This window comes from Staurois parvus, unplaced genomic scaffold, assembly GCF_062004578.1.
Source record: "Staurois parvus isolate SC_StPar_1 unplaced genomic scaffold, SC_StPar_1.0 ptg000154l, whole genome shotgun sequence".
In the NCBI taxonomy this organism is placed as follows: Eukaryota; Metazoa; Chordata; class Amphibia; order Anura; family Ranidae; genus Staurois; species Staurois parvus.
In genome coordinates this window covers 23,805,389-23,820,998 of record NW_028317950.1, presented here as the reverse complement: position 1 = coordinate 23,820,998, position 15,610 = coordinate 23,805,389, and the positions used below count along the sequence as shown (strand labels likewise).

Here is a 15,610-nt window from a genome sequence, read left to right as displayed (position 1 = left end):
ACTGGGAGAAAGGGCCAAGAATAAGGGAAACCCTTAGAAAATCAATGCCTCACCACTAGGACCCAAACTTGTATACCGCCTGCACCCCCTCTGTCTGTTCAGGTGTGGTGATTGCCTGCTAGTGCTTGAGCAATGCATCTTGGGAGGAAGGTGAGAAAGTTACATGGTCCCCCATATTTGGAATACCTGGGGGATACAATGGTTTTGCAGCCCCAATCTTCCTCAGCTCAGGTCCCCCTCCCAAGCGCTCCCAGTTCCTCCCCCGTCAAGTGCCCCCCAAAGCAAGATGCTTGCTACAGGGGCAGTGGTCCAAGCTTGCTCCTGAGCCGTGCTGTGTGGCAACTGACACACAAAGCATGGCTTAGCCCGGCGCTCCACTCTCTCCTCATTGGCTGTGACTGACAGCAGCAAGAGCCAATGGCTCCCACTACTATCTCTCTATCCAGTGAGGAGTGAGAGTGAGGAGAGAGCCACTGCTCTAGTGCAGAGGGCTGCAATGAGATAAATCAGGAGCTGCACATAGGTTTTTTTTTTATCTCAGTGCAGAGAATGCATTAAGGTGAAAAACATTCTACCTTTTGAACCACTAGAAGTTTGGCAGCACTTACTAACAATACCATAGCAGCTTGTCAACTACTAACAAAGACAGAGAAATCGGCATGACAGCCATGTTTTTTAGAATTTGTTGAATGGGGTCAGAAATCTCCATATCTCCCTTGGGATAGGTTTCCTCTTTCAAGAACCAACACATCTAATCTACTGCCTGGTTCACATAAAGGGAACAATAAACAAAAAAACGTTATCTAGGAGGAGGTTTTGGAAAGTTTTAGAAACAAAGATAAAAGGAGAGTACATTCTCATTTCCCTTTTTGTTATCTTGATGGTGTGTACTTCAGGCAACCTAAACAGGCCAATAGCCAGGGCTAGACAAGTCCATCTAGAATGCTAGAATCCAATGTCAGAGTCAGGGAGCACACAATTCTGCTGACGGTAACAGACACTTTTCAGGCACACTCACTCTCAAAATGTCCAGAACCGCAATTGTAGTCAAGGTGTCAGAAGTGACTGATGGCCATCATGTTAAATGCCGGCTACAGTGAAAAAAGCTGCAATCCTTCATTAGCCTCAACTACTTGCTATGCTTTCAATACACCTGGTTACTGGAAGTTTGGCTCTCTTTTACTTTTGTGATTTCCACCAGCAAAGTGCTCAATGCTTTGACAGTAGAAAACACATTTCAAGGAGACAGAGCCTGAATACAGGGCAAAAGTACAAAAGATATTCTGACATCACGCAGGGTCAGAGACTTTTTTAAAACGCAAAAAGGTGCGTTTTTGGTTCTATAGACTTCAATGGAGACACTGCAGAAAAGCATGTAGTGCGTTTTTATCTGCCTAGCAACGAGAAAAAAAAAAACGCATTAAAAATTGCGCCAAAAATGCAAAACACACCGCAAAAACAGATCAAACACAAACTGCATAGGTGTGAACCTAGCCTAAGATGTGATGAATCCTTATAGGCGGTATCTCACCAAAAATTGTATTTTTCTTTTTGCAGAGGATGCACTAAAGCCTGACTTGTATCTTAGTGTATCGTTCTTTACACAAGCAGGAAAGGACATTTCTGGAGGCATTCTGTACACCAACTGTGTATGGAACGCCTCCAGAAGCCACATTGCATTGATTTTTTAGATAATTATGGCCATTGGAGTTTAAAAAAGGAAAAGGTATTTTTTACTAACATTAAATTACAATATGGCTTGTGTAGCCATTGTATATGCTACATTAATTTTTGTTTCACTCACTATTTATTTTCTATGAAAGTGGAGTAAGGGCCCTTTCACACTGATCAATTTTTGATGAGATTTTGGTGATTAAAAAGTGGAACAACAATGCATAAAAATGTATTCCTTTAAATCCTATGGAACTCTTCACACCAATGTGCTGAAGGTGCGGCATGTTTTTAAAAGTACATGCTGCATTTTTGGTGCATGTTTAAAAACCGCACAAAAATGCACCTCCCCGTTGAAATTAATGGAAAATGCATAAAAAAATGCACCACAGTTGTGTGTTTGGTGCACTTTTTGAGTCACATGTTTATGTTTCACAGGTGCATGATTGGAATCGGGCAATCAAAAAACGCACCAAAAAACACAAAAAACTCAGAAACCCATATGCGTTAATACATTTTTCTAACAGAGCAGTGCAAAAAGAAGCCTTGCCCTTTAAGTCCCTTCCACTACCACATGAAGTTCCATCAGACTCCCTGAATCAGGATGATCTGCTCAAGAAGGCAAATTTCTCAAAGAGGCATGTGGCTTTACTGCGCCACTGACACAGTCTTAGGTTGCCTACCATTCACACAAGTATATCTATCTGTGTATGTGTGTCTCTACGTTTGTTACAAATCATCTGTCACTTCTGCCATATTACAGGATATACCTCCAAAGAATATTTAAATTTACATTGAAGATTATTGATCTTTTTAAATTTTCTGTAACTTCATATATCAATGTAGTCCATGACCTCTTTGAAAATATCTTTATAATTAATAGCACGGCAACATGGTAAGCAGGAAATGATACCGGACACACAAGTTAGTTATTACAGTAAAAAAATATTTCAATATCTGTAAAGGAAACAGGCAATTTACTAAACATGACTACAACATTTTATTGTGAAATTCTGCTTGCTGAGAAAACGGTGTATTCAGTAAATTTATCTTTGAAAAAAAGAAAAAAAAATATCAACATTAAAAAGGAGGGATAAAATTAGACATCTTTAAAACACACAGAAATAGCGGTGGCCAGGCTCAAACTTCGAGGAGGCAGGAGGAAAGAGGATGGAGCATTAATGGTACAGAAACAATCAGAACAAAAAGCACTGATCGCCAACGCCTGGCTGTGATAACCACTTCCTTTTCCTGTTTCTGAAACCCCATCCTGACAACGCAGGCCGTACAGCAGAGCCTGCAAAGCTAAACAACCATCTGCCTTAAACAGAGACTGCCAGCTTCTGGCTCTCCTGATGCAAAGGAATAGGAGTCCCAGCATGGCCATGCCAGCTGGAGAGCCCATACACTGACGACAGCTAGAGATTGGGCCCGGCAAAGCAATGTACAAACATCTGAGACATATATATTTATATAGAAAGGGAAGATCAGTTTTTGTGAAGCAGAATAAAGTTCCCCCCCAAAAAATTATGCTGCTATGCATCCCAGAACAAGCACAAGCTTCTGGAGAGGCTAAACAGCACTGGGTGCTGCCCTTCAACCCCCCAAAAAGAGATCCTGCAAAAAAACAAAAAAATAAAATGGCACCTGCCTACCCAACTCCTTTCAGAGTCCTAGAACACATGGCACACATAGCACAGGAGAGCAACCCTTGCTCGAAAAAGGTCCTGTAGGATGGGTGGTGGAGCAGATCTCCTCACCTGTGTCCAACGTGGAGAGGACCCACAGAAGGTGGCACTGGCTTCCCCTTCCCCATCGTGGAGGCTTCCTCAGAATAAGGCAGTGTGGCTGACATTAAAAGAGAGGCACGCAGTTTTTGCAATGGACCCCTCGTCGGCCCACTTTGCAGGTGGGAGTTGCAATGTTGGAGAGGGGAAGCAGGTGGAGTGCATGAGGAAAAGGGGTGGTGGGGGGAGGTTGTTTCCTTTTTTTGAGACTTGGTTGCATCTTAAAGCAGATTGCACGTGTTTTTCTTACGCCCTCGCTTGGCTTGTAGAGCAGCTCTTGTCGCCATCTCAAACACTTCCCGCACACCGTCCTTTGTTTTGGCAGAGCATTCCAGGTAGCCAAAGGCTCCAATCCTATTGGCCATGTCCCGGCCTTCTTCTGGCTTCACTGGTTCCTACACAGAAATGAAAATCAGAGACAGAAACAACTGTAAAAAATCTGCATTTCTTCCCTAAATAAGATGTATTCTAGACACATGCATGCAGAACAAAAATGTAACAATTATATCTTCTTTGACTCTAATTTATCCAGAAACATGACCTGTCCATCACAACTTTTTTCAGCTCACAGCTCCATCCCTCTTTCCTCCCATGTCACAGTCCCCAATCCCTCTCTCTACCTCCTGGTTCCCAGTCCCCATACCTCTCCCTACCTCCTGGTTCCCAGTCCCCATACCTCTCCCTACCTCCTGGTTCCCAGTCCCCATACCTCTCCCTACTTCCTGGTTCCCAGTCCCCATACCTCTCCCTACCTCCTGGTTCCCAGTCCCCATATCTCTCCCTACCTCCTGGTTCCCAGTCCCCATATCTCTCCCTACCTCCTGGTTCCCAGTCCCCATACCTCTCCCTACCTCCTGGTTCCCAGTCCTTATACCTCTCCCTACCTCCTGGTTCCCAGTCCCCATACCTCTCCCTACCTCCTGGTTCCCAGTTCCCATACCTCTCCCCATCCCCACCCTCTGGTTCCCAGTCCCCATACCTCTTCCCCGTCCTCTGGTTCCCAGTCCCCATACCTCTCTCCACCTCCTGGTTCCCAGTCCCCATACATCTCTCCACCTCCTGGTTCCCAGTCCCCATACCTCATTCCATCCCCTGGATCCCAGTCCCTATATACACCTCTCTCCACCTCCTGGTTCCCAGTCCCCATACCTCATTCCATCTCCTGGTTCCCAGTCCCTATACTTATTTCCACCTCCTGGTTTCCAGTCCTTTTACCCCTATCCACCTTTTGGGTCCCAGTCCCCATTCCGTTCCCCTCTTCCAGAGTCCCAGTCCCTATCCTTTTTACCTTACCAGCCTACTTCTCCTATTACACAATAACAACACTCTTCCTTCCTCTAAACTCTCAACCACTTCAAGACCGGGCCTTTTTTTTTTTTTTTTACATTTTTGTTTACATGTAAATATCAGTATTTTGTGCTTGAAAACCACAAACATTAGATATTTTTTTAAAGCAAAGGCCCTAGAGAATAAAGTGGTGGGTGTTGCAATTTTTAATGCCACATGGTATTTGTGCAGCGGTTTTAAAAACGCACATTTTTTTGGGGGCAAAAAATACACTTTAATTAAGTTTAATGTACAAAAACATAATACAATACTCAGTTGTTTGTTAAAATATAAAAGCTGATGTTAAGCAGAGTAAATAGATACCAAACATGTCATGATTTAAAATGCCCACAACTGTGCATTGAGACAAACTACGTACATTTTATTATTCATTACAGGTTACCACTTTAAATATACACAGAAGGTCTGGTGCTAGAATTATTGCCTGAGATCTGATGTTCGTGTGATACTTCATGTGTGGTGCAATTGCAGTTGACACATGTGTGCGAGATCAGGGTTCATTAATCATCCCTTGTGTTAAAAATAAGCAGTGACAGGTACTCTTGACTGAGCGATCTGGGGTCTATTAGACCCCAGATCTTTCCTCTGCCCTTAAAAGCTTTGGATCATACTAAGATCGGTGTGATCCAATGATTTTTTTCAAAGCAATAATGGTTTGTTGACATCCAGTGAAACCAGACGTGACTAAATATTCATAGTTTCCGATTTCTCATACCATGGAGACGATCTGTTTTGGTCCCCGATCAGCTCTATGGACAGCTGGTGGAACCGTCAGCTGCACTCTTGGCTTCCCTGGTGGGATGAGAGAGCCTGAGAAGGCTGGGAAGGCGGTAAAATTAGCTTCTACCTAATTAGCCACTAGGAGTGCTTTTGCAAGAAAGTCAGCCACTGAATGAAAAAAACCCAGATACCGGGATGGTGCCTGCAGCTGCAGGCATCATCCAAGTATAACCACTCAAAGTTGGACGACATATCCCTATGTCGCTTAGCATTAAGTAGTTAAAAAGTATAGCATTATGATAATTTGCCTTACACACACCTGTTTCATTTTAGCCAGCTCACGACGAGTGTGCTCATCGTTCCTTAAGTCCTTCTTGTTTCCCACTAGAATTATAGGCACATTGGGGCAAAAATGCTTCACTTCCGGAGTCCACTTCTCTGGGATATTTTCTGCACAAGACACAATAAGAAACATTACAGTGCGTTTCCAAACAGCAGCTGCCACAGTGCTACAAAACTACAAGGAGAACCTGGAAAGCAATAGTAGGGGTTCATTTGAGTGTCTGAAATAAGAACTGCCTGGGTTGCCCAACAGTAGCATCACAGTTACACCTTTTGCAGTACAAATATTTGGTTTCTTATAGTAAGGAACATTCTAGTGAGGAAATGTACTAAAGTTTGAGCAGACAAAATCTGGAGCAGTTGTGTACAGTAGCCAGTTTCTAACTTAAAGCGGAACTTTACTCATAACAGCTTGTTAAAAATAATGTTCATTAGCCAGGAACATACATTCCATATTAAAGTGTAACTTTAGTCAGAAAATTAAGTCCTGCCAGATCACTTTAGCCTGGTCCCATTTGCAGGTATAGCTATGTAAAACATTAAAGATAAGTGCCTATACTGTTTAAAATCCAATAATACAATGTCTCACCCTGCTCTGCACATGTTCAGTCGCCCTCCACTTTTAGGCATTTTTAGGCACTGTGCCGAATTTGTACAGGCCGATCTGATCTGATGGTTTTATGCAGGCCATAGATGGGTCAAAAACTGGCCATCTTTTTATAAAAAAAACAAAAAAATTGGTCGTTCGATTGGCCGACGTTATCACCAACGGTCTACGGCCGGCATTTAATTACTTCTGTCCCTTGCAGAGAGCTCCGCTATTATATTTGACATGAAAAGGTATTGCGGTTGCAACAATGTATCTATTTGTATCCATTTCGGATAAAGACGGTTTAATTCGAATACAAATAGATACATTGTTGCAACCGCAAGACTTTTTCATGTCAAATATAATAGCGGACTGGAATTCTTCTTCTTCTTGCAGGTCACGGCTCATGTGCAGATTTTTTAATCAGTAAAATGATCGCCCGATTTGCCCATCATTGCCGGGAAAATCAGCCGATCAGCAAAATGGGCCAATTTTTTTTCCAACTTTACCGATGATAAAAATGTACCAAAACCCCAAAAAACGCCCGACCAATTAACCCACTAACGGTGCGAAAAATCGGCCGATTTTTTTTTTTGGGCAGGAAGAAAAAAAAAAAAAAAAAATCAGCCGATTTTGAACCATCTATGGCCTGCATAAATCTTAAAGCAGAACGAACATGAATGCTAACTGTCACATTTGCCTGTGTTCTCAAACAAACTGTCAAACTATCAAATGACTGGTGTTATAACTGATCATATGTGCAGCACCATGGCAGTTGCAGATCAAACAGATGGCAGCTTCCTTGGCTAAAAGGATAGAAGGGTTTAGTTCTGCTTTAACTGCTGCTCAGGGGCTCTGGGCTTCAGCAAAATGGCAGCCTCCAGCAAGCAGAAACAGGAACAATGCTGGAGGCAGTTTACAGCACACACTCATTTCAGTAGCATAATTCTTAATGTGGAATGTATGTTCCTTGCTAAAGAACATTATTTATAATTAAGTTGTTATGAGTAAAGTTCTGCTTTAATAATTAGGCTACCAAAATGAGTGTGTGCTGTAAACTGCCTCTGGCATTGTTCCTGTTTCTTCTTGCTGGAGGCTGCCATTTTGCTGAAGCCCAAAGCAGAAGTAAATCATAAACACACTACCTCTCTTAGGTTTTGGTATGCTGGATGAGGTAGTATGCAGGCACCTTTGGACAGCAGCAATGTCAGTCCAGGGAGGGGATAGTATTAGCCTAGCCCTAGCAGATTTAGATGAACTCCAGCGAAAACTTAAGCAGTTACAGTATTTTTTTCCCTTTGGGATATAGGTTTTACATATATGAATAAAAGCTGATCATTGTATGCACCCATCAGTGTTAAATAATTTGTCTGAATCCTAAAAGCTCAGTGTTTCTTAACCTTTTTTCAGTCTAGGCACCCTTTAAAACAATGCACAATTCTCCACGGAAACCAGTTTCTAAAATGTGAAAAACGAAACTAATAGTTTTACATAACGCAGTAACATCCACATACACAGGACACCCAATGTTAGAGACGATTTCTTCTTTCAAAGCAACTCCACCTTTGCACACTGGTACTGACTAGTATTCCATTGTTTCTCTTCTCCCTCAGTTTCTCTCCTTCACTCATCTAATGTGAACCCAGTGCTGATGGAGAGGGGCAGGGGAGGGCAAAACAAAGATGCTGTTCAGGCACCCAATGTCCTACTTATCAACCTATGACATAATTTGTGGTTAGAACACTGGCGGAAGGAAGGTAGTAATGGTGCACAATGAAAACCTGAGGCTTCGGGTAACTAAAAGGCAGGCTTAAGCCACCCGCCAGCTTGTATACAGTTTTGGGCAATTTTTAGGCATTTTGCAAAGGCACCATGATTGAAAGATGCCGCTCTAACTGCTACTTTGTCTGAACAGCTTGGTCTATTAAACTCAGTGGATCACCTGGTGGAAATAGAGTAGAAGAGCATAAAAAAGGAAAACTAATGCAGCCACCGCATCTAAGAGTTGGTAAGCTGCAATTTATAAATTTTTTATGGTGGGGGGGGGGGGGCAGGGGTTAATACCTCTTTCATAAATTCCTTTGTGTTCAGACATTCTGAAGGACAATAATTTACTGTAGATTCACAAAAACAGGAAATGTTATTAAACCCTATAGGTACAGGGACACCATTTGGACTTCCAAGATTTCCTTTCAAAAAGATAATTGTGAGATGTGGGACATGGAGAGTGGCCAACATGCACAACGGGGTCTAACTAAACTGACAGATAATCATTAACCCTATACCCATGGCTCCAGCTGGCCCTTTAAAATGACAGTAGGTGGACTCCCAAACACGTGATCACTGTGATTGGCTGTCACAGTGGTCAAGTGATTAGGAGCTTTGTGCTACAGGCTCTGGATCGTAAGCAGCAACTGGGAGCTGTCAGTGACAGCTTGGTCGAGTGCTGGGGGCGCTAAGTAATTCTGAAACAGTGACACAGGCTGTACACATATATGTGGCTTAATGGTGTTAAAGCTCACTGACATGCTACCACATACGTGCATAAAGCCAGAAGCCAAAAGATTAACCAAAAAGGGGAACTCCTGCCAAAACTTTTTATTTTTGTGTAAATCTATTAGGCTACGTTCACACTAGCCTTGTGTGCAGGCGGCAGAGAGGCGTTTGGGAAGCGTTTTTACCGCTTCCCAAACGCCTCTGCCAACTCTGCACATTACAGCACATGGTGCTGTTCTAACAGGAGCGTTTGCGTCGCGGCAAAACGGACGCCTCTGGTCGAGTCAGGAGGCTTTGAAGCCTCCTATTCTCGTCTATGGTGCCGCTCAGCAAACGCCCGGCGTTTGCGGTGCGGTTGGGGGGCGTTTGCGGAGCGGTAACACCACTCAAATGCATTATAGGCGTTTGTGGGGCGTTATTAACGCTCGGCAAACGCCTAGCAACCTCCGCTAAACCGCGCATGCGGCGTTTGCGGAGCGTTTGCCGAGCGTTAAAAACGCTCCGCAAACACCGGACCAACGCTTGCCAAACGCTATAGGGGCGTTTGGCAAGCGTTGGCAAAACAGCCTAGTGTGAACGAGCCCTTATGGATACTCCTGTACTCTCCTCTCTCTCCTTAGGCTGCTGCTCATAGGTGAGTATTTACACCAGCTCTATAGGGATCTCCTTGTTCCCCTCCTGGGGTCGCCTCCTTCTCATATCCTCCTTTCTCCAGTGATTTAAAGCCTGTTGTGGGATCTGCTAGCAGGTCAAGTGTAATGGATAACAAGGAGATCCCTATAGAGCTGGTGTAAATACTCACCTATGAGCAGCAGCCTAAGGAGAGAGAGGAGAGTACAGGAGTATCCATAATAGATCTACACTTACCTCGTGGAACATCCTATACATCAGCATTATTCCATCAATCCTGGAAGGATTAAAAGTTTATTTGCCTGAATTTATTTGGGCAAATATTAAGGTGAGCGCATAGGGAGATCACAAGGCACCTGAGGCAAAAGGGAATAAGGAACTCACCTGCACATTGCACTTACTTCAAAAGACTCTTTATTTATTTATTCATGTATTATTATGTTTGCACTTGCACATTAATATTAATATATGTTTTTGCACAATATTGATGGATTGATGAGTGGCACCAAGTATTTATACACACTCTAATTTCAATTTATTGGTTACTATTAATTGATTGAGATCAGCCTAATTTATTAAGGTTCTTTTACAACCATTTTTTTTGATTCACCAGTCACAGTGATTATATATTATATTTCACCCAATAAGTATAGTGATTTATGGATTTTGCTGAGGTTTCAATATATATATTCATTGGAAAGAGAGTAGATTGAATTTATAATATATATAGCAATAGGAGCGCGGCACTATTAATATTTTTATTATTGTATTAACACTAGTAAGTGAGTCTGTGTGAGTGCCAGCGCACCAAGCGCATGACACTAGTAGATAATTATTTATTAATTATCTATAATTCACTGAAGACCTCATTTATAATAGCTCACAAGTATTTATTATTTATAGCAACTTTTTATTTTTGTAGTTTTGGAGTGAGTAGGGAAGGACTAACACCTCGGTCTGATTTTTACTATTGTCCCTATAGTCATGGAGAGTTTTTTTCCTCATTTTCTTGTCCAAAAAACACAATAAGAACAAAGAGGAAATCTCACCTTTGAGAACTGCCACCACTACTTCTGTTCTATTTAAAAGCTAATACTTTAGCTTGTCCCTCACTTTGTCTTAGTAACAGTGATAAATCCCCCAAACCAAGTTGCAGACAGCCCTATAAACCTCAGAGGTTCTGACCACTCGCCACTCAACAGAACCATAAAAATAAATAAAACCATTCTGGGAGAATTTCTAACTAAATCCAGCAGTGAAAGGTATAAGAGTACCATACTCTTGACTCTTTTTCAACCATTTGGCAAGTGTGATGGACATTTAAGAGGAAGTGGCTTGTTCTGTATGCTCACCCAAACTATCAGGGCTGTCTATGGAGAAACACATAAGAATGACATCAGTATCGGGATATGACAGGGGTCGAAGGCGATCGTAGTCTTCCTGGCCGGCTGTATCCCACAATGCTAGCTCCACCTGCACAAATTGAAAAAACAAAAAAAGTTATGCTTTTTGGCCTTTCTGAAAGCAAAACCTATCCAAATAGCTAGAATACCTTCACATTTCTGTTCCGAAAGCCTTGTGATTTACACACAATTGGTCCATTGGAAAGTGGACAACATCATTATTCACTCTTGCATCCCTGGTCTTTTCTGTGTCACCTCCCTGCATCACCACATTTTATTATAATAGCCATAAAAAAATGTTATATGTAAAATTTGCGTAGAAAATTGGTGAGGAAGAAATTACAAAGGAAGGACCACAAACTGAAAGTGCTAGTCTCCCATAGCAAAGCATAGAAATCGTTGATGTTTAGGAAAAAAAAGGGAATGTGAAAATAGGCGTCTTCAAAGTCTACAGATGCCAGAAATTCCCTTGCTCTGAGAGAGGCAATGATGGATCTTGCGGACTCCAGGCAACATTTGGGGACACGTAGACATCCGTTAATGGATTTTAAATCCAAAATGAGGCCAATGCCTCAGTTCGATTTTGGGACCATGAATAAATCTTTGAACTTTTCTTCTGCAGGAACTGGGATTACCAGTCCTTGTACCTGAAGTTGACTCAGGGCAGCCCACAAATCTGCCTATCTTTGAAGTGAAGTTAGGAGAATGGGAGCTAGGAACTGAGGCGGGGCAGAGATAGGAATTCTATTTTGCAGCCCCTGCAAATGACAGATTGGATCCAGAGGTCTGGGATGTCTCTAATGAAAACTGACACAAAGGTCAACAGATGTCCCCCCTCAATCTGGAGAGTGAGGGCACCATTTCATTGTGAAGAATTCTGGGTAGGCTTGGAGGGTTTTGGAAGCTCACGGTAAAACGCATATGGCATGAAGCTTGTGTCTCAGATTGCAGAAGATAAAAATTCCTCTATGGGATTTTTTTGTAGCATCCACCAAACCCTCAATATGCTTCTCGCAGAGGTTAGGAAGATCAGGGTCATAATCCTGAATACATTCAGGTAGTGGAGAGGTCTTTAGGATCTGTATAATAGCCTGTATAACACTCTGTGGCTAAATACACATGTTGCACCATGTGTCAAGAGGAGCACCAAATGCAGGTTCCAGCGCTCGAAACAAAGATAACAGGCTGGCCCCATCAATGCAGGTTCTAATGAGCAAGGTACATCGAGGGCAACCAATATGGAAACTGTTAGTGAGCATTGAGGCAATAAGCAGTTGGATATTAATAGACATGTCAGCTGAAGTAGCGAAAAAAAAATAAAAAATTATTGGTGTAGAAACTTTTCCAGAGAAGAAGTCCACCACCCAAAGACACTAACGAAAACCTGGAGTCCCAAAAAAAAGTGGGATTCTAAGACGGTACACTGGGGGGTTGGTGGGCATTGCAAGCAAAGCCTTTGCCAGTGTCCAATCACCTGACGGTATCGGCATATAAACAGTACTGTGTTCTGTACTGTTCGAATAAGATATACTAATTCTTTCCTGTCCATTTAGTAACACAGGAAGTCTTTCACCTTCAAGATGTTCAAAAGCATTCCAACCGAGCGATGGGCAACAACTTATAACAGGCCCAAAATGAGCAAGAGAACAAACTCAGACTGCCTGCAGCTCAAAAGCCACCTGAAGGACCGTAAACCTCAAAATGGCATGCAACAAGGCCGCAACCTCGACCTGGTAGCAAACAAAGGTAAGAACAGATGGTAGCTTAACACTGGAAAACCGATGTATTACGTTCAAAGATCAAGCACACTCACAGACAGTGAAGTATGCCTTTACAGGGAAAGGAAAAACCCAATCCCAAAACCAAACTTGCAGCTGGTCTATCTAAACTACCCAGCATGGTGGGGCAAGAACCTGAATCACCTGACAGGTTAATTCTGGAGGACCAAATGGGAATCAGTTGATGAGATACCATAGTCGAACATGGGAGATTAGCTCCACTACAGAGAACTGGAGCTAGACAGATGGACTGAAGACAATGTCCTGGTTGAGGGAAAAAAAAAAATCCACAAACTGTCTTAACTCACCTAATCCTACTACAGGTTCAAACCTAAAAGGGGTCTCATGCATGTAAAAGGCTATACACTCAGACAATCCCACAATCCCAATGACTACAAGGAAGAATGGAATTCTCTCAGAGACCCAATGGCAGTTTCTGAATGCAAAAAGAACCAATGTTTGATCTGAATGATTCAAATGGAACAGAGTAAGGTACATGAGAACTCCCAAAAAAGGACGTATGCAAGGAATAGATGGTAAACAAACAGCAAGCATAGACGGTAAACAAGAACAGCAAGAAAAAAGCCAGAATTGATAGAGCTGAGAACCAAGCACTAACCTATCTGCAAGAAGGGGATAACACTCATGGGGCGAAACCCCATGATAAACTTTGCTGGAAATCCATCCTAGCATCACAGATTTAGAGATGCTCCCGATTCCCTCAATTCAAAGATCGGTTAGAGCCCACTGGACCAGAGTCAGGAGCCTTACCATGCAGGCGAAATACATTCACCTGGTTCAACCCAGAGCAAAGAAGATTGCCAGAAGGCCTTCCATTTTGGGTCTGCAAAGCATACAAAGGAAGAAGCAATAAGGAGGAAGATCCAGGCAAATAGATCCCATAGAGTGAGCAATGCTTCCACTACTCCAAGTAGAGGATTCCTGCAACTGGAGACAAACCTGCTCAGCAAACCATTTAACCAGGATATCAGTGAACTCACATCCAGCGATCTCCATCAGCAACACGGATCCTGGAACACTTGAAATGAGACTAGTGAACAGTGTTGGAATGTGAAAACAGGATCCAAACTACCTCTCTTTGCTCCACGATCCCCTGTAACTCCTTTGATGGTTGGGGCATGACAAATCCAGCGACCCACCAAGGGGATGATCCAGTGGTGTAGAAACAACTACATTCCCTTGAAACTACAGGGTGTAGATTAGAAGACAAAGTTTTGATGATCATGCCCCCTGCAGTGGTAAGATGTCCATGCCACCTCCCCAGCTCAACAGGCTAATGTCCTATGATAGGATCTTCCAGGGGATGGCAAGGAAAAACTTTCTGACTCCAGAGATCTCCCTGCCATTATTCTGGACTTTCTTCTTGCCAACTGGGGAGCTTTGGGAATTACACCTTTGTGTGTTCCAGCTCCAGCATATAACATAATATAATAAAAAATGATCTAGGAGGGATGGGGGCTCACAAGGGCCAGGTAGACCTGAGAACTCATCACAGTGATCTCACCAATAGCATCCCTGAGAGACAGAAAAAAAAAAAAAAGCTTGGGTGATTTAACTCTCCAGAATACACCAAACACTGAAATATCAGTTCTGGTTAGACCAAACTTTTAAATGAGATACCTACTTCTTCTCACAGCAGAACTAGGAGGATAGGAGAGAGCTAAGTTTCCTGAAACGTTCCCACTCAGCTGAGGGTCACCCATCCAGTGCCTTGTAACCTAGTCTTTGTATTCTTCTTCTTCCATCAAATGTCCTCTTGTTTTTCTCTCCTCAGAACTCTGGTGTATGCTACACCCAACTCTCCTTCAGTCCAACCACCTGCTGTTGCAATAGTACCATGCTGACATAAAGTGTGTGATGACTGATGAATAGACTGGATGACAGAGAACATGTTCCAAAATACACTAACCATCACTGGTCAAGACACCAAAGGCCGTGACCGCCTCTGGACTTTCCTATATCAACAGGGCCTACAAAAAGACAAGAGATTACTTTAAACTAGACCCCAGCCCCACATTTTTCCTTACCTGTTTGGAATCAACTTCGATGTCTGCTACATAATTTTCAAACACGGTGGGCACGTAGACTTCAGGGAACTGATCCTTGCTGAACACGATGAGCAGACAGGTCTTCCCGCAAGCTCCATCCCCAACAATCACAAGCTTTTTACGTATGGCAGCCATTACTGCAGGTAGAGAGGGAAGGTCAGTCATACATTTAGTAAGGCTCCATACACACTAGCAGTTTTTTTAAGCCGAAAAAACGCTGGGAAAAATGCTGGATAAAAAAACGCTGGTAATAGCGTTTTTTGTAGTGTTTTAGTAGCGTTCGGGAGCGTCAGCATTTTAACAGTACATGTAGAGGAAAAAAAAAAAAAAAAAAGCTGTCATGAGCGTTTTAGTAGTGTTTAGCATTCTGCTGTTAAAATGATCCAAAACAACTCTAAAAAAAACAATTTTTTTTCTGCTCCCAGACATTGAAGCTATAAAAAATGCTAATAGCCTAAAGCAGTGTGCATGGACACATAGGATAACAGGATTTACCTTCTAAGAGCAGAAAAAAAAATGCTAATAGCTAGGAACTAAAAAAAAAAAAAAATGCTAAAAGTGTATGGAGCCTAAAAAAAGACACAAGTAGAATAAGAAAACAGTTAATACACCAAAGGAAAAAATGCAACAAATCATCTTGTAGCTTTCATTCTGTATCCTAAGTGCGAGAATGTTATCCAAATGGCTGCTCCATCACATTTTGCTCATACTGGTGTGTTACCAAATCAAACAACCCACTCCTCAGACTACAAATTGATAGCAAAAACAATATAAAATA

General features: G+C 42.5%; 1 protein-coding gene across 2 annotated transcripts in view; it reads right to left on the bottom strand.

Annotated features, from left to right (window-relative positions):
• Window positions 1-2,647: 2,647 nt before the first annotated feature.
• The window catches only part of LOC149463662 (transforming protein RhoA), a 28,505-nt gene continuing 15,542 nt past the window's right edge, over window positions 2,648-15,610 (bottom strand). For both annotated transcript variants that reach the window (XM_089675254.1, XM_089675255.1), the window contains exons 2-5: window positions 14,812-14,969; window positions 10,935-11,055; window positions 5,845-5,975; window positions 2,648-3,853 (exon numbers count right to left, since the gene is read on the bottom strand). In XM_089675254.1, the coding sequence (XP_089531380.1) occupies window positions 3,680-3,853; window positions 5,845-5,975; window positions 10,935-11,055; window positions 14,812-14,967 (582 nt within the window). In that variant the 5' untranslated portion in view covers window positions 14,968-14,969 and the 3' untranslated portion in view covers window positions 2,648-3,679. The remainder of the gene's footprint in view (window positions 3,854-5,844; window positions 5,976-10,934; window positions 11,056-14,811; window positions 14,970-15,610) is intronic.